At 41.5% G+C, this 23,564-nt stretch overlaps 2 protein-coding genes across 11 annotated transcripts in view; both read right to left on the bottom strand.

Moving 5' to 3' along the window:
* Window positions 1-11,302, bottom strand: part of evla (Enah/Vasp-like a) — a 33,257-nt gene extending 21,955 nt beyond the window's left edge. For 2 of the 4 annotated variants that reach the window (XM_041060379.1, XM_041060381.1), the window contains exon 1: window positions 7,076-7,332. In XM_041060379.1, the coding sequence (XP_040916313.1) occupies window positions 7,076-7,098 (23 nt within the window). In that variant the 5' untranslated portion in view covers window positions 7,099-7,332. Of the gene's footprint in view, window positions 1-2,593; window positions 2,683-7,075; window positions 7,333-10,857 lie in introns of those variants that run through there. The other 2 variants (XM_041060380.1, XM_041060382.1) reach the window with 2 other exon arrangements.
* A 356-nt stretch (window positions 11,303-11,658) lies between these two features.
* eml1 (EMAP like 1) overlaps window positions 11,659-23,564 on the bottom strand; it is a 47,281-nt gene continuing 35,375 nt past the window's right edge. For 6 of the 7 annotated variants that reach the window (XM_041060268.1, XM_041060265.1, XM_041060267.1 and 3 more), the window contains 17 exons: window positions 20,956-21,085; window positions 20,112-20,261; window positions 19,253-19,322; window positions 18,837-18,947; window positions 18,633-18,728; window positions 18,345-18,479; window positions 18,075-18,174; window positions 17,427-17,578; window positions 16,839-16,964; window positions 16,435-16,566; window positions 16,096-16,163; window positions 15,808-15,896; window positions 15,331-15,428; window positions 14,892-14,979; window positions 14,142-14,237; window positions 13,912-14,042; window positions 11,659-13,812 (listed from right to left, as the gene is read on the bottom strand). In XM_041060268.1, coding sequence (XP_040916202.1) covers window positions 13,687-13,812; window positions 13,912-14,042; window positions 14,142-14,237; window positions 14,892-14,979; window positions 15,331-15,428; window positions 15,808-15,896; window positions 16,096-16,163; window positions 16,435-16,566; window positions 16,839-16,964; window positions 17,427-17,578; window positions 18,075-18,174; window positions 18,345-18,479; window positions 18,633-18,728; window positions 18,837-18,947; window positions 19,253-19,322; window positions 20,112-20,261; window positions 20,956-21,085 — 1,898 coding nt within the window. In that variant the 3' untranslated portion in view covers window positions 11,659-13,686. The remainder of the gene's footprint in view (window positions 13,813-13,911; window positions 14,043-14,141; window positions 14,238-14,891; window positions 14,980-15,330; window positions 15,429-15,807; window positions 15,897-16,095; window positions 16,164-16,434; window positions 16,567-16,838; window positions 16,965-17,426; window positions 17,579-18,074; window positions 18,175-18,344; window positions 18,480-18,632; window positions 18,729-18,836; window positions 18,948-19,252; window positions 19,323-20,111; window positions 20,262-20,955; window positions 21,086-23,564) is intronic. The other variant, XM_041060266.1, reaches the window with a different exon arrangement.

Below are 23,564 nucleotides of genomic sequence, written 5' to 3'. Positions count from 1 at the left end.
AATTCAAATCTAGAAAATAAGCATAGATAAAAAATGGTTGTTCAACAGTTCAGCTTGGATATTTTTAAACTGTACGTATGTAAATGTACGTAAATGGGACTTTCAATAAAATATATTACTACTGACCACAGAATATGGGTTCATAGTAATCATGGTTAAAACCACAATAATGAGGATTTGAAGACTTTAAAACTAAGCTTTAATGGCATAAAAATATCTCCAGCTCCTCCACTAATGCATCACAGTTCCACTAACAACAAGATTTATGATACACTGGCACACAGCAGTTCAGATTCTCATAATCTACAATGCCAAAGCCTCAGTGTCCCTGATCCATCATGTTGTCCAGATTGTGATCACTGTGCTACACCATAGTGCGTTTATCTAACCCCTGCCCTGCTGATACACAAAGTATAGTGCAATACTGCAGAATGGGCTACAATTAAGCCCCAAATGGGGGGTGAGGGGGTGAGGGGGAGAGAGGGAGGGAGAGGGAGAGGGAGAGAGAGAGAGAGAGAGAGAGAGAGAGAGAGAGAGAGAGAGAGAGAGAGAGCGAGAGCGAGAGAGAGCTAGCAGAGTACTGTGGCCTTAATGGCATTAATGCAAACCACATTAATGTGCTTATGTTCTTAGCTAAATGTCCCGGTTGTTGTGCAGAAAAAGCTCAATCTCAAGCTATGATGTATCAGTTTGCAGAGCTGCAATTTTTAACTCACACACAGCACAGTAGGAGTAAATGCATGACCTATATTCTCTATTTCCTTGACTGTGTCATTTGCATCTATTACAGTTTCACTACAGCACTTGTAAATGTATGTATGCGTGAACTGCTAATGGCTCTGAGCTCTCGGTTCCACTGGCACCAAAATAACTCAGAAGAATGGGAAAATAGTTCATTTCATTCAACAACCAACACAAGACTTACCCATGTTAACTTATGAAATAACATATCTACTTACTAAAATGTTATATGTAGCTTTATTTACTAAATATTGTCATTGTGATTATCTATATTGTATTTCTACTACGATGACTTCTGTCAACTCTTAATTAGTCATGGCCAACAAATCCTTACATTTTTGTATTGCAATCTCATTGTATAGTAATTGATAACAGTTAGGAAAACTAACCAGACAGGAATGTCTATTAAAATTCATCATACTGATGCAAAAATCATATAAAAATCCAATATTACCCACAATGTCCTATAAATACAAACATGTTCATATGTATGTACCATGACACAAATAGCTCATCAAACGCGTTTCATCACTAATCTCAGCCAGTGCTTTACAGTATATCATTCTGTTATCCAGTCTGTATATGTGTGCCTGTAAATGACATCTATTGCACATCTGTCCATCCAAGAAAAGGAACCCCTCTGCTGTTGTTCTTCCTGAGAAATTCAAGGGACTAAGAATAGTGGGATAAATTGAACAGACTCTAAAGGCCACTTGGAAAAAGAATTTGAGCTATATAAAGAAAATCCTTCCAAAAATCTACAAAATATGTAAATGCTAAATTTAATTTAGTGTAGGTTTTTACACAGTACAAAAAACCCAGCTACTATCATATTGTAATGGCCAGGCAGGTCATGGTGTCCTACATATTGAACGGTCCAGGTCACTTTTAAACAGCAGCTGTACATACTGCACACATTAAACCTCATTGTCCTTTATTTTTAAATCAACCCTCCCCCCCTTCTCTTCTTCCTCTCCCATGATAACAAGACAGCCAACAGAGCTGTTTGATCCTACACTTCTCATCTGGGACAGCAGCAGTGACAAAACCTCTCTCCCCTCTCTCCCTCTCCATTGCTTCCCTCTATCTTCCATCCTCCCAGCAGAAGACAGAGAGGGAAAAAGAGAAGGGCACTGGCCCATAAGGTTGCCGTTTTAGCCAGAAGCCATGCTGTCTTCAATACTTGTGTGAATTAAACATGTATGGAGCCCTTACAGAGCCCTGCTATTCAGAGATGCTCTATGTGAGGCTGTCGAGTGTTTAGAATAAAGAAGATGCTCACTGTAGTGTTCACACAGTGACTGCATCTCTCTCTGGCAGCATCACTGGCTTTGTCTGAAAAGATGCAACCAGGCAGGAGGGGGAAAAAAAGGATCATCAAAACAGGTCAGAGTCAAAACTTCTTCAAACCACTTTTATCCACAAGATACTAACAAAGTGCTGTTTTGTGCCAAAGCAAATTATTCAAGCACACAATAACTAATCCAAAACCCTCGATGATTCTGGGTCTAAACAACAGTTTGTTGAGGCCAGATTAAGATTACAGATTAGTATTTTAGCTCTGATTAAAAATACAGCAGGGAAAAGATTTGCCCGTCTGTGCTGCTGCAATATCACAACACTTTCTTTACACACAATAACTGAACCCTGTTGACCAGACTATCAGACATCTAGCACACAAAATCTGAATCATGACTATCTCCATTTCATTCACTCAAAAATGTTTTCATTTCTCTCTGCTTTCAGTTTATTTTCTGCCTTTGACATTTCACTTTTATCACTCATCACTGACATGTCCTGGAAGTAAAAATGATCTCACACACACGCAGACAAACTAAGTGTCGGTACAAACCTGGCAGCGATGTGGCTGTAAAACAACCCTGAGTCACTGACGCTCTGAGGGAGGCAGTAACGCAGAACTTGGAGTCGATGTATGTCCATTTTGGTAAACAGAAAAATCAACAGCAGCAGCAGCAGTTCATGACACAAACTCCCTCTTGTGCTGCTCCATTACTTTAAAACAATAACTCATTAAAAGCAGTTTAATCCTCCTGCTTGAAGCCTGTGACATAAATTACAAAGCGTGACGGCTTCTCGAAAAACAAAAACATCCGCTTAAGAATGAAATGAATTTAAGAACGTCCACCAGATCTGAGTTCTTGCACTGCTGCATCCACTATGATGATGTATCGAGCAACAAAGGGATGACTGACGGACAGACAGGCAGAGATGAAGTCACTGACCAGCCTGTTGTCTGACTGCATAACAGATGAGCATGTGCTTGTGTGTTTCACTGAACCTCTGAGCTATTGTCAACCCATGGGAGATTACCTCATATCCGTCTCAACCAGCTTCTACACCCCCCCCCCCCACCCACCCAAACCATATCCACACACACTACAGTTTAGTGAGTGCATGTATGTGTGTGTCTGACTCCTGCCTGCTGTTGCCATAGCCACCCAGTATTAGGCTGAATTAACCGGCACTGTGGTCAGCTCCCATTGATTGGGATGCCCTCTACATCAGAGGACAGATGTAGCGGGTGAAACTCCAACATGTACAACACACATTAAGTGGAGGAGGTGTGCGTGCTAAATGTCCATTAACATCCACTGAATGATTGACTAGCTCTAACGCTCAGTCAGAATTTGACACACAGGAGGGTCATTTTGGCGGTCAACAGCCTAATTGTCGGCCGGGGGGAATTTTTATTCAGTGTGTTCCAGATGTATTTAAGCTAGAGCTCGAACAATAAATATGGTGATGTTAGCTGACAGTAAATACAATGGTATTGGTTAATATGGCGGCCGATGAGTAACAAGAAACTGAAAACACAAAAATAGTTTTTTGAGACAGTGTCAACCATGGTTACATGTTTATATACACATACAAACTCTCTCTCTCTCTCATACACACAAAATCTCAGCACTGACACTACTCCACTACACTGCTGCAGTGAGTATAACAGCATTTTACTCTTTGAACTTTGACCTCTCTGGTTCACTGGGCTCCGCTCTAATAGCTGACCTCATATGTCGCGCTGACAGCAAACAACACAAATGACACAGAGTCACACCGCCGGGGACGTGACTGGGAACTGGGCATCAGAAAGTGCCACTTTGTGATTGGTTAAACGAGGGTCACAGTAAGCAGGGATTGGTTGAACCGGAGCGGCATTCAACAGCGATCTGTTTTTCGGGGCTCTCAGTTGACGCCTGTGCCAAGCAGAATTACCATTGGCTCGTCTGTGGCTCAGAGCGCTCAGCTGGACTGCAGGACATTTCTGTGGCAGGCCGGGCAAATGTTAACTAGCTCGATCTGTGACAGACGAGGCTTTGTTGTGCCCTGAGGAGGGGACACCGCCTGCTCACTAACATTTATATAATGATAACAGGCAACGGTAAACTGCTCCAGGTCAAGTGATCACATTCTAACATGTGATGGTAAAAAAGTGGATGTGATTCTCCTGTTTTCTCCAATAATGCATATTAGAGATATAACTCAAGCTAAACTAACCAATGTTGTGGGCTTTCCCCGCCTTCGCAATGCGTAACGCTACGCGGTACGATGCTTCGGTTGCCTCGGTAGTCACAGTGCCAAACGCCTCGATGACTTTCTTCTGTGACAGCAATTCATTAAGTTTCCGATCAAAAAACTCCCGCGGCTTGGTCGTTAAACTTTGGTGCTTGGTTTCAATATGACGCCGGGGTTTACATGATCGCATACTGTCGTTAGCTAGCACCTCTTTGCAGATAACACACTGTGGCAGCGGAGCATCGTCAGGACCAATACACGAAAAGCCAAACTTTAAATAATCAGGGTCATACTTCCCCCGTTTTCTGCTCGCCCCAGACCCCATTTTGCCCCTCGATGTTTACACTCTTTTTCTGTCTTTTCAGGTTTATTTTTTTTCTCGCCGCGCCTCCCCTGAATCCCTCTGGCGCCCCCCCGAGGGGAGGCGCGGCGAGAAAAAAAAAAACCGCTGGTCTACACGGTATGTTAGGAGTTACGTACATCATCCATTTATTAAATTTTTTTTTTTTTTTAAAGTTCAATTTAGGTCATGAGAGGAAATATGAAGCTAGTTTCTCTGAGACATAACTAACTTCTTTGTTTTCTCAGAGAGTTCCTGAGAAATACTCCACACCTTGTGAAAACACACACCAATACGAATGAAAGCTAATAAAATGTTCTTGATTTCTTTCTGGCTCTGACATTTTCTTTGTGTGTCAGCTGATGAGATACCAGTAAGTTCCAAAAATAAACATCCACACAACAGCAACAGTGCTGCATATTAGAAATTTGTCTCAGTGATCAAATTAACGTCTTTACTCGGCACTTTTCCCTCTCAAAAAAAAGGCATCACAGTAACACAAACACACTTTCAGATTAGGACTCTGAGTAGATATACTTCAAAATGTATTAGGAACTAAACACATTTTTTCATATTCTAAACACTGCTACTAAATTCTGTTGTGTCTGACTGTTAAGCCATTGAGTTTGCTCATATATGAATATCTGTCACACAGAAAAGCTCATTCCTAGTGTGATGACATTACTTCAGTTCCTCAGTAATGACTATGTGACAGCATGTTGGGGCTGGCTGTTGTGTTATTAGTAACACTTATTACAAAAGTTCCTGCAAAGAAAATCTTAATGACGTGTCAGGTCAAAAACCCTGCCACCTTTCATCAGGTCAAATTTTTCAACATTGCCTTCCTAAAATATTACACCTAAAACTAGAGTGGTTGACAAAAGAGTGATACTAGTGTGGATATGATGCCTCAGCAGGCATTTATTTGCCATTACAATCACCCACAACAGTCAAAAAGGGTCAGACAAGCGCATTAGCCAATTAGCCACCTTTAACCATGGACAGACTCATCTAGTCTCATATCACAATTCTGGTTATTTATTGATGTATAGTATCATTACATTAAATTACACAGGTTTTCTCTAATTAAAGGTTTATTAGGAATCACTGTCTTAACATAAGGGGATAATCTAGTGGTAGCACATCTACAGCAAGCAGCAATAAAGTCTCCCAGAACGTAATCAGCATACTGACCCCGATAACAACATCATTTATTCATTGCATACCTCGATAGATGCCAGTTGGCCCTCAGGCTAATTGTCACATACAGTACAATATGGATAGCAACCCCCACTTCACTGCCGCCCCTCCCCCACCTCTCCTCCTCCTCCTCACTCCACCTTCCTCAGTGCTCTCCGGTCCTCTTCTGTCACTAATCCTGATCCTTAAAGGGAAACGCCGCTTTTCCGTTTGTAGAAAATACTTTGTAGGTTACATGTGAGAAAGATGCACGGAGAACACAGGAAGACAGATTGAACGTTAGCCTGTCCATATTTGATCCAATCCTGTGTCAGTGTAGAATTACACAAACCTGTAGAGTTAATATGAGCAGTGCCTTATAAATAATGAACATACTGTGAGAGAGAAGTAAAGAGGTTTTCCCTCTGATGTACTGTACTTTACAGTAGATTACTAGAGTGCATGCGGTCAAGCGTAAACCTCTGCTGTTATCTCGTCTGCCCCACTCCGCTCCACATCTGTATTTCAGCTTCAACAAATCACCATGTCCCAACTGTAATCTGCCTGGGTCATATTATACAGAGACCCCTCTATCCATGTGTCATCTGGCTTTTGATAGTCCCACTCATTCAGCCATGCGCCCAGATTAACGCTCTCTATCCCTTTCTTCCTGCCTTTCTTTCTCACACACAAACATGCAACGAGTCAGATGGGATCAATCTTGTGAGCGAGCGAGAGCAGCTGAGCAGACGCACTGACAGACAGAGAGAAACTCGTTCCTTCTTCCCAGGAAAAAAAAAAGAAACGTGAACCAATGACAGGCTGCTAGAGGGTAACCAATCAGGCTAACAGCTGGCTACAGAGAAAACACAGACAGAGGAGTGGAAAGAAGGAGACAGACAAGAGAAAGTCAGCAACTCCTAGAGGAGACTTTCCTCTCCCATTTTTCCCCGCTCTCTCTCCAACTCAAGCCAGTTGCATTATTCAACACCATGTAAAGCTGGAAGTATAGGCCAAGAGATACAGGAGAACAAGAGAAATACAGCTTTTCTTGCAGATAAAAACTCGCTACAAATGCTGTTTGAAGGACCAAACAGATTCTGCGGTCTGAAAGCTGAGCCAGTCTTTAAACAAAAACTCTAAGAGAGAGAGAGAGAAAGAGAAAGAGAGGGAGCAACATCATTACCACATACTCCAAAGCCAGTTCTACTCAAACAACTGCAAAGCACAGACAAACTAAGAGAGACAGAGATGACGATGAGGAGTCGTGGTTTGCCTTACCCGAAATCGTCCAGGGAATACATGTCGCTGAAGAAGACAGCTCAGTCTTCAAGCAAAGGATGAAAGGAGGTATGAAGGGGAGAGATTATGGAGGAGAGGGGGAAGTGTCAGCCTGAGAGGAGAGAGCGGCACACATGCTGTCCAACGCTGAAGCAAACGCAGCCTTTTTCCCCTTCTTCACATCCTCTGAAAATGTTTTAAAGGATCCACTACGCCAACAGGGCAGACATGCAATAAAAACTGAGACACAGAGAGAGTAGGAGGGAAGGAGTGAGCGAGAAAGATGAGGACTGTTGCAAAAGAGTAAGGGAATGCAAGAGAGAGAGAGGGAAAGAGAGAGAGGGAGAACATGTGACTCGTGCAGACCAGTCACCTCTCTCTGCTTCAAGGATTTCAGAGCGGTCTTTCAACCTCTGAGGAATCATTTCCACTGGATGGAAATTACATGTTAGCCTATATGGGAAACAGGAGTGTTTTTACACCCGCCTTTCTATAGTATGTACAATTCTGAAAAACTAGGGTGAAGCTTTATAAATACATTTTACAGTAACTGATTGTTTTTTTTAAAAAAGGCATGTTGCCATAACCCTTAATCACAAATTAACTACATGGTGGGAAAAAACAGAAACACACCAGTTCATTCATTTAGAAATAGCAACAGCATTCCAGTTTAAACTCAGACTCACTGCAGGAACATGTGTAATGATTAGTTCTATATTCTAGCAACAAAAGGTTTCATTCATCTAGTGTAACGTTTGTGGTTTCCTTGCAGCTTAATCAGAATTTGTCATGCGGAGGTCCATCTGGCCGAAGCAAACTTAGACTATTAAGCTTCTTTGCCACAGTGAGCTGAGGTGTGGGAAATAAACAAAGAGCAATCTAGCCCACTAAAAGATTAGGAGGCTTTGTGGGCTTTGAAAATAGTAAGAAACATGCAACAGACCTTGGGTCTAAAATAGAGCCTGAAGGGTCAGTGAAATGAACGATAATCGTGTGTTTTCAGAACAGGGTTTGTATGAAATGGGCTACAGGAAATTTGGGCACTGAAAATTGACAGCTTGGAAAGTTGCAGAAGCTAATGTATGTATTTGGCAGACTCAGGACAACAGAACATATAAAACAATGTCAGATGCTCCACTACAAAGCCTGCCGAGTGAAAGCTGAGAGAAAGAAAAAATGCCCTGCTGAGCTGCAAATGCTTTTTACAGTATGGGGTGGGGTCATCTGATACAGCCTGTTTGACCTCCAACAAGCCAAAGCAAGAAAGATGCAGATTCACCATCAAATCTCCAATGACACAAACCCTATGTGTACTGTATGTGATCTGCCAGAAAATGACCAGATTATAGGGCATGATAAGTGTGGAGTTTTATCTGAATTACTTTTAAAAGCCTAAAGAGGTAAAACTATGCTGTGATTCACATGTGAAGAAGCAAATTTTAAAGGAATTTTTGAGACATATGTTGCCAAGTTGGATCCAATTTAAAAAGGTAACCCATGTTTGCTTAGGACTGGGTAAGCAACCGTAATACTTTTTTTGTGCTAAATTAAATATGTCTATAGTATTGAAATCAGTCAAGCACCAAAAGCTGGCAGGGTCATGCATAATTCTGGTTAGTTATTCTTTGATCAAATAGCTCCTGTGTTTGACAATAGGATTTGAAAAAAATCCTATTGTCAACCAAAGGACAAGATTTGAAAAAAACAAACAAACCTCTAGATACTGTATTGCCACTAGTATAGTTAGTGGAGTAATGTAAGGTGTCCCTGAAATCCAGGATGAACTATCAAATTCTTGCTATCAATGAAAACCTGGAGGATCAGAGTGTTGGCGTTGTGGTGACGCTGGCTCACGTGGAGCTGCTCTGTGATCAGCTGCAGCCTGCAGTAAGATGCATAACTCAGCGTTTTACCTTCCACTGGCTGCACTCGCTCATTCTACCTCTCCTACGATGAGTCACCACAACAGGCTCTTCAGAAATCATCCTGCATTGATAGTACAGGACAGACGCCTCGCTTTATGCCCTCTTCCACTGTTTCTCTTCCAAACCTCTCTGCCAGTCTCTCTCAACACACACACACACACACACACAAGCATCCAAAAGTGACCAGTATCCAACCAACCAAATGACAGCAACCAGTCTGACAACACAGAAGAGCCATCGCATAATAAAACCAGTAACATTACCAGACTAAAAATAACTACACTCACATCTGTACACACACACACACTCATGTGCACTTACATGAACATGGCCATGCACATACATAAATGCATGTGCACCCTTACATAAATGCGGCAATGGAATCATTGATGCTGAACAAATTATCTCATTGAATTAAATCTTCTTTTTCTTTACTATGCAAAAGAAAAGCCAGGTCACCTTGTTGTTGCTTTGTGGAGATTTAAGACTTCCTTTTTGGGCTTGAGTCAAAGAACAGATCTGCCTCTGGCAAAAACAAACACACAGGACCAGACACAAGCAGCACAGCTTTACAGAAAGGAGGAAACGGCGCGTTCATCCAACTGGACTGGAAGATATGAATCTTACATGTTGACTGTCTGAGAGCAAAAAAGTTCTGCTGATGGCTTTGAGCTGTACAAGGTTACAGGAAAGGGGTGAACTACTGGATCAAGAAATGCTCTTGCACTTGGATCTGGATCAAGACATGCACTTTACGCAAGCTATCCAGATGTGAGAGCACCTATGGCTTTCTGTTTTTACCACTTTTTTTATTCCCTTTCTCTATCCACCTCCTTTTCCTCCCTACACAGACAGACAGTCTCACACACACTTGAAGATGAACACCGGTAGCTACAGTAAAAGCAGAGAGAGTGCACTATATCTCAGCAGAGCTGTCAGAGTAAATCTGAAGCCATAAAACAGAATGGTGCAGGCTGCAGCTATGGAGACACGGAGGAGTCAAACTACAGGCAGCAGGGGGAAATATAAAAGGACTGTTTCATAAATAGAGCAGAATACAGAGACACTGCTGCTGGAGGAGAAGATCTGGGCCTCAGTGCCTTCCTGCATTCCAACATAAGCAGGGAAAGGGCTTAAAATACCATCCGTAAGCTCGTATATAGAATGAGGGCTTTAACATGAGACACATTTATTATAGGCTGAACGTGCATGTATGGATCCGTCATGGAGTAGGCTTATGTAGGTGTGTGTGAGGAAGGGGGTGGGGTGGGGGGGTTCTGATAACCTGCCTGGCAACCACCAGAATAAACACCCTCCTCCTCCTACTCCTGCGATGGTTATAAGGGCCTTCACTTATCCAGTTTCCCCCCTCTGAAGCCACACACACCAGTGTATTAGTCCTGGTCAACGTAACCAGTGTTTCATTTCACTAGGTGCGCCGTATTACTTATGTGGAGAAATACATGATGCTGTCGTTTCCATGACAACATTAGCCTGGATTAAATCCTGCATTCAATACAATGGGCGGGTCCGGCGGTGACAATAGAGGGGAAAATAACAGGACTGATGTAAAAGCTTTGTATTTTACGACAGTAAAGCGAACGGTAAAGGAAACCTATATGAAGCTGAGGCCCGGTGGGTGGGCCCCTGGACGCTCAATATACTGTCCTGACAAGGCGCAAAAATGAGCCACAAGATGTCCGAGAAGCTGCAATTCTTCAATACACAAACAGCTGTTTTATATTCTTGTGAGAGAAATGAATAAATGGAGATGTAGGCTGGAGGCAGAGGGCTGAGTGTCGGTGCGCATCTGTCATGACGCGTCAAACAGAGAGCATGGTGCTGGCCGCCGCTTACCTCATTTTCCCGTCTTTTATTCACCCGGAGCTGATGGCACTGATGAGGCTGATGAAATGGACCACCACAGGTCCGCTGTAAATTCTCTATGGACCGTCTGGGAGGTTTGAATGAGCCCACCAGCCTCCACCACGCGTTCCCCCCCCTCCACACACACACACACACACACACACACACACTTTTGTGCGTCTGTAGAAATATCACAGGCTGTCGATGAGTCGTGTTGCAGGAACGCTAAGCGAAAACCCGAGCGTTTTCTCCCGTCGGCTTTGTGCTCCGTGGTCTCTGCTCTCCACACACGCCGCTGCGTCTCCTTAAGTCCATGTTCAGCCGGGGTTCGTGCTCGGTAGAAGACGGTGAACGGTGGTCGTCAGCCGCCGCCTCCCTCATGCCATATTTCCTTCCCATTCGGAGTGTTTTGGTGAGGTGGAGAGATTTGGGGGAAATGCTAATACGGCGTGCGAAGGAAGTGGGGCGGGGGGTAGTAGACCGGCTCGATGCTGCCCACCTGCGGGGAAGACGCACACATGCAGCCCACTGACGCCCCCCAACCCTACATTAAGATTCCAAGGCCTGCAAGTATTCCTATATGAAGTTAGAAGTGTTTAAGTGTGCTAGTCTGCTTACGATGCTCATAAAATGTATTTTTTATCACTACATTCCCATTTTATAAAGAATATAAACTTTGTAAGAACAGAAAAGTGCATTATACTTACACATAGCTTGATCATACTTCAAATAAAGACATGAAATAAAGAAACATAAAATAAAACCATAAAGTGGGAAATATGAGACACAGCATCGTAGGAATTTCACGTTGCATTTACTTTCAGACAAATGTTAAGTGTCCAATGGTATTCTGCAGCCCAAAGTGTTTAGTGGTAAGACAAATCATGTTACATTCACTCTGTAGAGTGGTGACGGTATATCACTGCTGTTAGATTTCAGTGGTTTTCCTGATGAGACAAGTTCAACAGTCAGTCACCCGCCTGGATTTCAAAACAACATCAATGTACCTCATGGTCACACTAAAATCAGCTTAGCCCCCTTTAAAATTATCGCTTTAAAGTAATTATAGTTACACATGCATGTGAGAAATTTTGGCTTGTTGTTAACCATAGGATGAAGAGTGTGACATGCTACGAACTGTACCTTATATCTGAGCGGATGGTACAAAGCTTGGAAGGTTGAGAGCAGACATTGGTTTATGAAAAAATCCAGTAAGTGCTAAATGGTGATTTGCTTAATAGACCTGCTGCGTGTTTGTATCAGGCTGAAGCAGTGCAGTATAGAAAAATGCCTCAAGAGGGTTCAGTTCACTTAAATATTTTGCCAGTGACTGATGGTGCACACCTGAGGAGCACATCAGACGTAAACAGTTACAGTGTAATGGTCTCGACTTTCTCCTTCATAAACCGATCTGGTGCGAAACAAACTGTAAAGAGATACAGATTTGAAAAGGCTTCACATCATCGAAAAACCCAAAACATGCTTGATTTTGATTCTCCTTACACCTCAAGGCAAAAGAAACATACAACAACTCATTCCCAAAAAGTGGAAACAGTTTCAAATTCTGTATATTCACTCACATTTTGCTCATATCTGTTTCAAGCCTCTCTGTATATTTACACATCTGGGACTAACCAGGCTTTTATTGCGGGAAACAAAACTCAAATCAACTGATATTGGTAGTGGTGGATTTGAAACCTGGTCAATAAATAAAAGGAAAAGTGTGTTTTCTTTTTTAAGACCTGGAAGCACAAACATTAGGAAATCTTCAGATAATTCTGCTGAAAATAGTTAAAATCCTAATTTTGAATTCAGATAATATAACTTTTTATCACTCTAAATAATTTCCCCAGAATATGATCACTTCAAATTGCAGTTAACATTACATCTGACTGGAAAAAAAACAATGCAGTGTGTCTCCTGTTCATCTGTATTATTCTCCTTGCTGGGATGTATTTATGTCCATCAAAGTCAGCACCAGCCCTGACTGTGTAGGTAGTCTTAATACAGAATTAGTCAATGCAAATAAATCAATAATGGCTGAACAACAGCTAAATCAGATATTTACCATGGTAGATAGCTCTCTGAATATTTTAGTGAGATGTTTTTAGGGCTGCCAGAGGCTCGTCCTGATATGTCAATGTTAATAACAGGGAAGGGTCCTGCTTCACTAGTGCTTTCCTGAGTTGTTAAATACAAAATAAGAGAAAGTTTAACAATTAGAAAATCACTATTTTTGTCTTTCCATACACAGTTTTCGTCCCAGTGCTCTTGGATCTCCAGCTCGATGATACAGAGTCTGGAACGGTTCTAACAGGCAGCGAAACAAACCTATTCAGTCCATTATCTGTGGCAGGAGTGTGCACAATACAAGAACAGTGAAAGCCAAACTGTACAAATGCAGTCAGAAAGTCAGAGCCTTTGGTTCTGTTTAGTTGGATTTGATCCGTTTGATTTGTTTCGTGTCATATCATTGGTGACTAGGCTACAGTGCGAGAGAGAAAGATTTTTTTTTCTTTTTTTTTTACATGTAGTGTAAATAAAGAAAAAGGAGAAATATTCAGGATTTGTGTATTTCAAGCAACCTCACATTACACCTCTACCAGTTCATCTCATTTGGGATGTGAGAGCAGACCAGGAAGGAAACCTCAGGACACACGTTCCTCTTCTGTCAGCTCCCTTCAGTTCAGTCAGATCCACATCTTTTTAGCATCTGAGTTAATTTAAGTTTGGTTCGCTTCAGTTTAGTGCAGTTCAGTTCAGCTGGGTTTCAGGGGCCAGCAGCAGTTAAGTTGACAGTATCTGTTTCTGTCTGCTCGCTCAGACTATCCTCCACTGCATCACGCTCATGTCCTTCCCACCGGTCGACACCAGGTAGCTGTCGTCATACAGGAAGTTCACATTGGTCACGTGACTGCTGTGGCCACCGTAAAAATGGCTGGGAGCCTGAAACGAGGAGATGATTTGAAGAAGAAATTACATGTTTTTACAAGAACTTGTGTTTCTTTCTTAATATTACTGAGATGTATATTTTACATATCTTACCCTGAACTGTGAACAGGGGTATGAGAAGAGGTGGACCTTCCCAAAGTCGTCTCCAGTAACCAGGAGGCTCTTGTCACTGGACCTGCAGACGGCGTTGATGTCGGTGCCATCTGAACCGTCGGGCCACAGGCCTGAGGAGGAGAAGCCAGCAGAATCTCCTGTTTAGTGCTGTTGAATGAACATTAATACGTGGCAACGCAGAGAGAGTAAGGGAGGGAGCCCTCTCTTACCAAAAACCTGGAAGCCCAGAGTGCAGGTGGAAGAGGCCCACTCGATATCTCTGCTGGTCTCCACACTGACCACCTGTTTGCACACTGACGGGATCCCTGGGAAAACACACACAAAACCAAATACACTCCATGTTTTGGCATATATTAGTATTAGGAGTACTGTTACTTAAAGCTGCTGAATACATTTGCCTTTAAAATCAACTCTGCTGTGTGCTCTTATTAATATAATGTAGGTCCATTACACTCACGAGTCAGTTTGACATGTTTTTAATACATTTTTAACACTTGCTTCAGAACGATAAAAACCTGCTCGTCAACTCAGTCAACAAATGTCAGGTCCATTTTGCTGTCAATGGAAAATCTACACTTAATGGGATATTTCTTGTGGAGCGGAAAATTGGTCTGTCCTTAAAATCCATTCATTTATACATCAAACATTTTACTTCTCATAGTTTTTTTCCATAGTGGTTTAGTGTTCTCAATTTTAACAGGAGAGTTACTGTGTTAAATGAAGTCTGTCAGACCACCTTAGAGCAGATTTTTCACACTGACATTTTTGCACTACACAAAGTTTATAGTTTATGCTGGCATAAAATATATACTGAACATAAACACCAAAAATAGGGAAAAAAGGAATCAACTGATGCAGAAATCCTTCATGTACTCTTGTGCATGTTGTGACAATTTTAAGTATTATTTTATTTGTCATCATGTAACAGGCTGTGAGAGGATGACAGCGATCATACTTACAGTACAGTATCTCATAGTCTCCTGAATTTGATACCAGATACTGGGAGTCCACTGACCAGTCCAGGTGGGTGATGAAACTTGAATGACCCTGAGATAAGATATAACAGGACCAAGTTAGACAGCACACTTCACGGTGTTACTGCAGTGGAGGCAATACAGTTTTTCAAGCACCAGTAAAATAATCCTAGAAATGCTGATCCAGTTTGATGAAGCAACCCTTCGTCATTATGTTTACATAGACACAGCACCATTATGAGTCAGCTTGTTGTCGTTTATCATTATGAAGCTTCTCTATCAACACACAGTGAGGACAAAGTGTACAGAGCGGAGGCCCAGATATAGTGCTGAGGAGGGGGGACTAAATATAAAGTTGATGTGGGGAGGAACTAAAAATAAAGATGCCACGGATGAGGAGGGGAATATAAATACAGGTGCTCACCGAGCATTTCCCCACTCGACTGTACTTCCTTCCATTTTCTGCCACAGCGTAGATATAGATGTAGTTGTCGTGAGAACCGATGGCCAGGAAGTTACCATCTAAATAAAAGAAGACAGGAAGATTATTTGTAATTGCAGATGTTTTTTTTTATTGTAGACTGAACATGGATTATAAATATGTATGTACAAACATTTGATATTGTTTGAAGGTAACCCTGAGTTTCATGTTTGGCTACTGGAGCTATTTTAGTGGAATAAATCACCAGTTATGATCAAAAATACCAAACCATCGATCCTTAATGGTAAATTTAGTGCTCCCATGAAAGGGAAGACTTTGTGTGACCCATATTTTTTTGCAGTATTATTGTATTTATCTATATTGTATAAATATTATTCTCAAAAAATTTAAATTAACATTTGACTGTGAGACCAGCACCCTGCATGCTCACAAACACCTTGTCAGGAGTTATCAACATACCTGGCCCATAACGCATAACAGACAGCTGTTCATTCCCATCTGTGTGCACCGTGACTAAATCCTTAGAGTCAGTGTCCAGCACCAGCCACCTGCAGGATCAGTGACAGACTGCTTCACAATCACAATCAACCAATCAAATTTTTCATTAGTTTAATAACAGAAATAAATTTCGATTGTAATATTTTGGTTTTCTCATGACTTTTTTTTTTTTTTAGTTCAAACAGTCTGGCACTGCTGTAACTCCTTAGAACAGCCACTAAGTGCTTTTTTTGGTGATGGGATCTGTACCTGCCAATTTGGGTTCCTATGGCAACCACAGCTCCAGACGGGTGGAAGCCTGCTGACTGGGCAGCATCCTGTCAGAAACAAAAAGGTACAGCAAAAGATGTTTAATGTCCATAATAAACAGCAGAGGTAGAAAGTTGTGCCTCTGGTACAACACTGATTTACGTGCAGAACTGAACATTGTATTGCTTTGGTTGTCTCCATGTAAAAACATAATAATTCTACATGTAAAGTTCCTGAAGCTTCTCAAGGCCCTACTTTCTACTTGCAGTAGCATTTTGTTTGTTGGGTGCTGTGTAATTCCCATAACTGATCCCAGGGGGCAGTGTTGACTAATAATACCTCCAAGCTCTTGGTCCAGATGAGCTGATGAGCGCTAGAGTCCCACAGGCTGACCTGCCTGTCATATCCACAGGTGAGGAACTGAGACTTCCAAGGATGAACAGCCAGACCCCACAACTCATCAGTATGACCCTGGAGAAGAGAGGCGAGTTTTTCTTTAATATTTGACATCGTCTTTTGATTCTATTTATTCTCTATAAAGTCACTTAACAGAAACGTAATGAGCAATCATTAGAATTGATAAGTGATTAATTGTTTTAAGCTGAAATGCAAGGATTTGCTGCCTTTCTTTGTGTTATTTCATTGTAAAATGAATATCTGTGGGTTGTGAGCTGCTGGTTTTTAGTTGCAGCCCTACACTGTAGAGCAGCTGTAGGGATAGCGAACTAGACTCTTGCATTTACCTGTGTAATAGGCATGAATTCTCCATCCAAACTGCCTTGCAAAACAAAATTCTTGGTGGTCCCAATGAGCACAGTCTCCCCTCTGCCCTCTGCTATGGTCCTGATGGGACCAAACAACTCAGGCACCTGTGAAAAAAATATAATGAACACATAACCCTCTGTTCACCTTGAATCCAACATTTGCTAAAATAAATATAATATGGGGTCTCCTCGGACTGATCAGGCACAACATTAAAACAGGTAACTGGTTTTAATGTTGTGCCCGATCGGTGTAATACTCATCACTATCAATGTCTGAATCTGAGAGCTCAAACATATCTCTTCTTCTGTAATATTTATGATATGGTGTAGTGTTCAGAATGCAAAGTCTGCCGCCTCAGGCAAGAGTGCAATTTCTGGCTAATACAAGAGACCAAGACCTACTTTCAAAGAAGGAGCCGGATACGCAGCTTAACATTTTATTAATTCATATAAGAGAATGTGATTATAGCTGATCAGATCTTTGGGATGCTGTGGAAACTCAAGTTTCATTTTCAAGTAGCCTTGAAACATTTTGGTTTTCATACTTTTTGCCGAACTTTTTCTCACCTCCACTGTTTGTATCTGTTGGTAGCTGCTGTCCCAAGAAATGAGCCTGCGGTCTTTACCTCCAGACACCAGCGTGCCGTTCCTCAGCATACACAGAGCAAAGATGCTGCCCTCATGAGCTCCCTGGATGACCTGGCTGATACGATTAGTGCCTGCGTGACAGAGATGGGATGAGATGGATGAGAAGGTTGAGTCAGGGACACAAAGGTCGGCTGCTTGAAGAGGGCAGATTAACTGTCGAACAGACAACCAGGCAGACAGGGTGATCAATAGATAAATCAGAGACAGAGAGATTGTGGAGCTGAAGAGGGAGAGTGAGAGGTGCAGTTCTTCCTCTGAAAGTATGCTCATGAGATCCAGCTCTGTTCTGTCCTTAGTGTGACCCCGTCTCCTGCCAGCTCAAGCACAATGAAACATCTTTGAGCTTATGACCACAAAAATATTTTATAAACACAGACACATTTTTTATTTGGGTTTCTTTAAGACTTTGTCTCTTTGACTCCCTCTTGTTCCATGAGTCAGGTGATAACACACATACAGTTTTTCTATTTTTGAGAGAAAGAAGTATTTTTAACCCTTGGAAACCCTTATAAACTCCTTGTTTCTTTTCTGTCTCCACTAAAACTTTCTGGGAGGAACATTGTGTACCTTTTCCCCACACCAGGATGTTCCCACTTGAGTCTCCGGTTATCGCGTCTCCATTTTCTGCAAACGTCACGCACAACACAAACTTGGGCTTCTCCTGTTTCTGCAAGACCAGAACAAACATACATGTTATTTCATTTCTGCTAGACCTCCATTGATTTTCTATATGTAGCTACACATCACAGGTTGTCATGGTTGAATTTGTGCCTCTCCATCAAAGTTTTTTGCTTCATGTTGTGGTCCTAACATGTGAGAAAGAGTTTGGTGACCTACCTCAAACAGCCCTTGCTTCTTGACCAGCATGCCTTTCTCCAGGTTCCAAAAATAGAGATGTGACTTGCCACAGGTGACCACGATGTTGCTGTCTGTCGGGTGGAAGTCTGCAGCAAACACTGACTCGTTGGAGCACTGAACCAAACCAAAGTTGGCAGTTGACATAGAGAAAGAAGTTGAAAGTATTATTTTACCTGTACAGTGGAAAAATCTTTTCATTAGGATGTTAGGTTATATCTCAGTTTGTCTCTTTAACCCACAAAGATACATGTACACATGTCCTCATACCTTGACCTCTGCCAGTTTGTCCTCTCTCTGCCAGTCCCAGATGGAGAGGACGTGATCGTTGGAGTCGTCTACAACACACAGTGTGTTTCCTCCATTCTAACATACAGAAACAGACAATGGTTAACAAATTCAGCGTCAGAAATCTAAGTCACTAAAAAACAGCTTTAAACTCTTTGTGTCAGTGTGTCAGTGGATTTTCCTTACCGACTTGGAGAAAGACAAACAGACCAAGGCTCGGTCAAAGAAGCCTGCGCCCAGGACATGGAGGGTGTTAAGGCTCACAGAGTCCCACACACGAACATGAGGAGCCAACTGCTGCCAGGAAAAAAACACACACACACACAAACATGGGTACAACACCAGGAAAGATATATCATCAGAGTGATGTGATGTAAGGCTTATAAGTTAGTGAGGTGCACACTAAATTCACTGAATATGTAAATGAGAGCAGAGAGAATGTGTTTCGATTTCTCAGTCTGTTTATTTGGCAGAATTGCCTCAACTGGCTGACTGAACATCATTTCTTGAGGAAAATGACAAAACCATTAACTCCTCACTACAATAATAAATCAGATGTCGAAAGCTGGGGTGATAAAATATCACTGAGAGACCTCACTTACTTTCCCATCTGAAGAGGTGCCCGCCACCTGCCCGGTTGCTATGGTGATTTTGTCGGGGTGGACGGCCAGGCTGGTGAAGAGAAAGATGTGAAAAACAGACATGAAAACGTTTAAAGGCCCTTTCCGACATCAGAGGGATCATTTGAATAAAGATGAGCGACGTGCTCACAGAAGATGAAAGCCAGCGTTCGGTGAGTGAGCTTTTTTAAAGCTCTGAATGTGATACTCATTCTGTCTGTACTAATGTGTGGGAGAAGTGAAACAGTTTAAGATAAATTTATCCCCTTTTGGGTTCAACGGTGTAGCAACACTCGTAGGGTGTGTAAAGCTCTAACACTTTGCCTTCAAAGGAGTGAGAGTCTGTCTTCAAGCCAACCTTTGATCTGTAATCCAAAGTGGTGATTAATTACTTGAACTTTTATTAACCTCAGAGTGCAATAACATAATTATGACAGAGACAGCCCAAGGTTACTTTCATTGCACAACACACTTTCCTGCAAATGTACTTTAATGCTTGTGCATAAATACCTGTAAACTGCAAACTTGCACACAACACCATGCAGGAGTAAACAGGAATACTGAGCAGTCAAATCTACCTCATCATATTGCCATGCTACCTGTGTGTGTATTGTTGTGCACTTATTCCAGGTATAAGGAAAACAAAACCAGCTGTGATTGAACTCTACACCCTTTGGGGATTGTAGAAATATCAACATGTCAACTCTAACAGGGGAAAGAGATGAAAGGTAGATGACATATGATGTGGACTGCAGTGTATAATGAAAGCCTGTGTGGAGGCAGCTCCTCAGTTTAGTATGTGTGTGTTTTTTTTTTTTTTTAATTTCCAAGTGTCTCTTACCATTTGATGTCATCTGTGTGTCCAGTGTAGTGTCTCTGCAGCTGCTCGTCCACATTGAACAGGACAACCACTGAGGCGATGAAATACACCGTTTCTCCGGTGGGCAGCAAGTAAAGGTTGGAGCGACAGTCTCGACCGCGGTAACCGTAGCTGCATATTAAGGAGGTCAGGGAATCAAACAAAAGTGATGTCCAGAGTAATGCTAGTTTAATTGATCCATAGAAAATGAATCAACAACTATTTTAATAACTGATAAAATGTTTTTCATGCAAAATGTCAAACATTTCCTTGTTGCGCATGTGTCTAATTTATTCTTATCATCCAATCTAGTTCACAACAGACTCGGCATAGACAGTACATGAAGCCCACATTTCTATTTGTGTGTGTGTGTGTGTGTTTTTTTTTCTCTTCAGATTTAATCTTCTCTTTGTTTCCCTTTCTGTATTTTTCCTTTGGGTTTCTGCTACACTGAACAACACACTACATTCATTCTTTCAACAACGAATTAAAGAAAGAAAGAAACCCACACATGAAACAAAATAAAAATAAAACAGCACAAGAGGAGCTGCTGACTGTGTATGCAGGTTATTACTGACTGCAGGCTGCAGAGCCGTGAGCCCGGCTCCGACTGTGGCAGCCCCACACGCTGAAAAGGAATATCTGAGATTTCACATTTGTAGCTTCCTCTCTTAACACAGGCCAATCTTTTATTTTCTATAGAAGACTACTTCTGAAAACTTTCAAAATCAGGAATAGTGTTGTATTTGAGCTTTTCATTACAGCTGGCATCACACAAGTGATGTGACTTCCCATCTCCATCTGCTTTTCTGCAGTGAAAGGATACACCCAGTCCAGTTTGAGTTTGTTGCTGGGAAGCTCGGCTCTGGCCTCCAGGCAGTAGCTGTCCACCTGGTCTTTGGGCATGTACATGGTGATGGGACGACCCTTCAAATACATTTTCACATAACCTTCCTCTGGAAAAAGCAAAAAGAAATGGTCAGTGAGATGATACACATGGGAAAATACAAGTATAACTGGTGGAATTATATCAATTCTTATTATATTACATTGTTAATGCAAGAAGCACAGACATAATAACATTGAAGCATAGTACAATGTGCTTGTATGATGTAAATACAAGAATGATAATGCTGAATATGTGACAATATTAGAGATGATGGAGTGATATGGTATAATGTAATTGAATAATGATTTTTTTTTTTTTACTAAAAAAGTGCTAAAGACTCAGTTAAAGACAACAAATGATAGAATTTGCCAACACAAACAAATCAGCTTTTGAACTGACTTTATTAGTCATTTCAGACAAATTCTTATGACAACAAAATGAACTGCAAACACTTTGTTAAAAACTTCCACAACTCATAAATATTCAGCTCACAACAGAGGTTAACCAACATAAAATGCAGACACAAGCAGAGCAATGGAAATGTTATGACAAAAAAAACTAAACAAAAAACGGATCCAAGCTTAGAAAAGGGGATAATGAGAAATTCCCATCAATTTAAAACATGCTAACACTGAAAATAAATCATGCAGAAAATACCAAGGGGACCAAAAAAAAAAAAACCAAAAAAAAAACCCAAAAACAAACAAACAAAAATAACCTTTTTTTCCAAAGCTCATTAGCAGAGAAAATGTTACAGGTCCATTACTTGCTTGTTCACTTTTGTTTATTAGGTGGTGCTACAAAACCTGTGATCTCTCTGAAATGCCTGTGGTATAGGAGGATGTATAGAGGGAAAGTGACAATAGACCTGGTTGTAATGGTACAGACGTGACATAAAATCTACTTTTGACCATGATGTTGTCTCTGTACTGACTGAATCCAACTGAGCATAATATAGTTTGCTCACTGAAATAAACTAGTAACTAGTAGCAAATCTGGAAGTACTGGCTGGGAGATTTAATGGGGCTGCGGTAGCTAGGTGTATCAAGAGGAGAGTATGATGACAAACTCCCCGACTTCCTCAACTGGAGGCTAAAACTTGGGGTCTTTCTGACCGGTGGCACCCTGGTGGCACCACCCTTTCTCGCCACGCTGGCCTTGCTGCTTTCTGAGGTTCTCTGGGGGCAGGCAGCCGAACGGGCTGATACAGCCGAAGCCATGGGGCTGCCACTGGTCCCCGTCTGTTTGGCAGAGCGACTGAGGTAAATCTGTACTGTGACTACAATGTAGATGGGGAAAAGAGCAGATGATGGAGAGGGGTGGTGGAGGTTGTCAGGGCCGGTTGGGTGGAAGGGGAAAAGAAGCAGGGTGAAGGATAAAGAAATGTAAAGGGTGGGGGAGGTTGGTGCAATAAGTTAGACAGATTTAATGGCTGTTTTTTGTGTCATATTTAGTAAAAGCATCAGGACATTTGCAGAGACACAAACTATTAAAAGGAAACTAGGGAAAGTGACTCCTATTGTAAACCACCAGCATGTTTCTTATTATCATCAAACAGATATTCGCTGGGATCTTATTATAAAGTCGTGTTTAAAATAATTTTCTTTGACATTCCACCACTGTTAATCTTTTGTGAGTAAGATCCTGCCTCACTGGCCTAAATCAGTGGTTCCCAACCTGGGGTTCGGGACCCATGCATTGGGTCACAAGATGATTAATGGAGCAGTACATAAGAAGAAGAAGAATGTTCTGCTACTCTTTTGGTTATGCTTTACTGGTCTGTAACTTCTGAGTAATTTCCAAGTTTCCTTGAAAGAAGTACATAATTTGGTATTGATATTAGGGAAAAAGCAAAATATAATCCAACATTCATAGAGAATTAACTTTCCAATTATAAAGTACTACTAAATAAATACAGTATTTACACAGTTTTTTTTTTAGAAAATCCCAACTTTTCATTGATTAGCACCAAATTCCAAAGTTACTTTGTTCACAACACATAGAGCTAAGAAACCTGTTACGTGGGGATGCAATTCATTTTAAGGTCTCATCAGCCAAAAATGCTGGGAACTACTGGTCTAGATGTTTACGGGCATAAAATACTCATTATCTTTATTATTATCTTTAAAATTGTAAAGAGTCAATTATCCAGTAACAAAACTGGGTAAACAGCAATATTCTGTAAGGAAATGAGCCAGTCTCTTTGAAATTCTTGGCAGCTTTGTGAATACTTTGCTGAAGGGGACTACACACAAACAGATGACACTTCAGGCTGCGTGAGAAAACTACAAGCAGCAAAATCAAACAGACTTCAATAGGAACTACCCAAAAAAGGAAACTGAATGTGTTTGTAATGCAAATATTCATTTTGAGGGCACGAAGATAATAAGAGCAATGGCCAATCTACTTGCTCTGAACTGCAGCGAGGAAACTCAGAACAGAGAATTTAAAGAGTTCGCAGAGAAACTCAAAGCGACTGCGAGGAAGCGAATGTCAGAAATCTTTGTGTTGTTACTATGGTGACAAAGACTAAATGCCTACGAGCG

The sequence above is a fragment of the Toxotes jaculatrix genome, chromosome 17 (genome assembly GCF_017976425.1).
Source record: "Toxotes jaculatrix isolate fToxJac2 chromosome 17, fToxJac2.pri, whole genome shotgun sequence".
Classification (NCBI taxonomy): domain Eukaryota; kingdom Metazoa; phylum Chordata; class Actinopteri; family Toxotidae; genus Toxotes; species Toxotes jaculatrix.
This window is presented reverse-complemented; position numbering and strand designations above follow the sequence as displayed.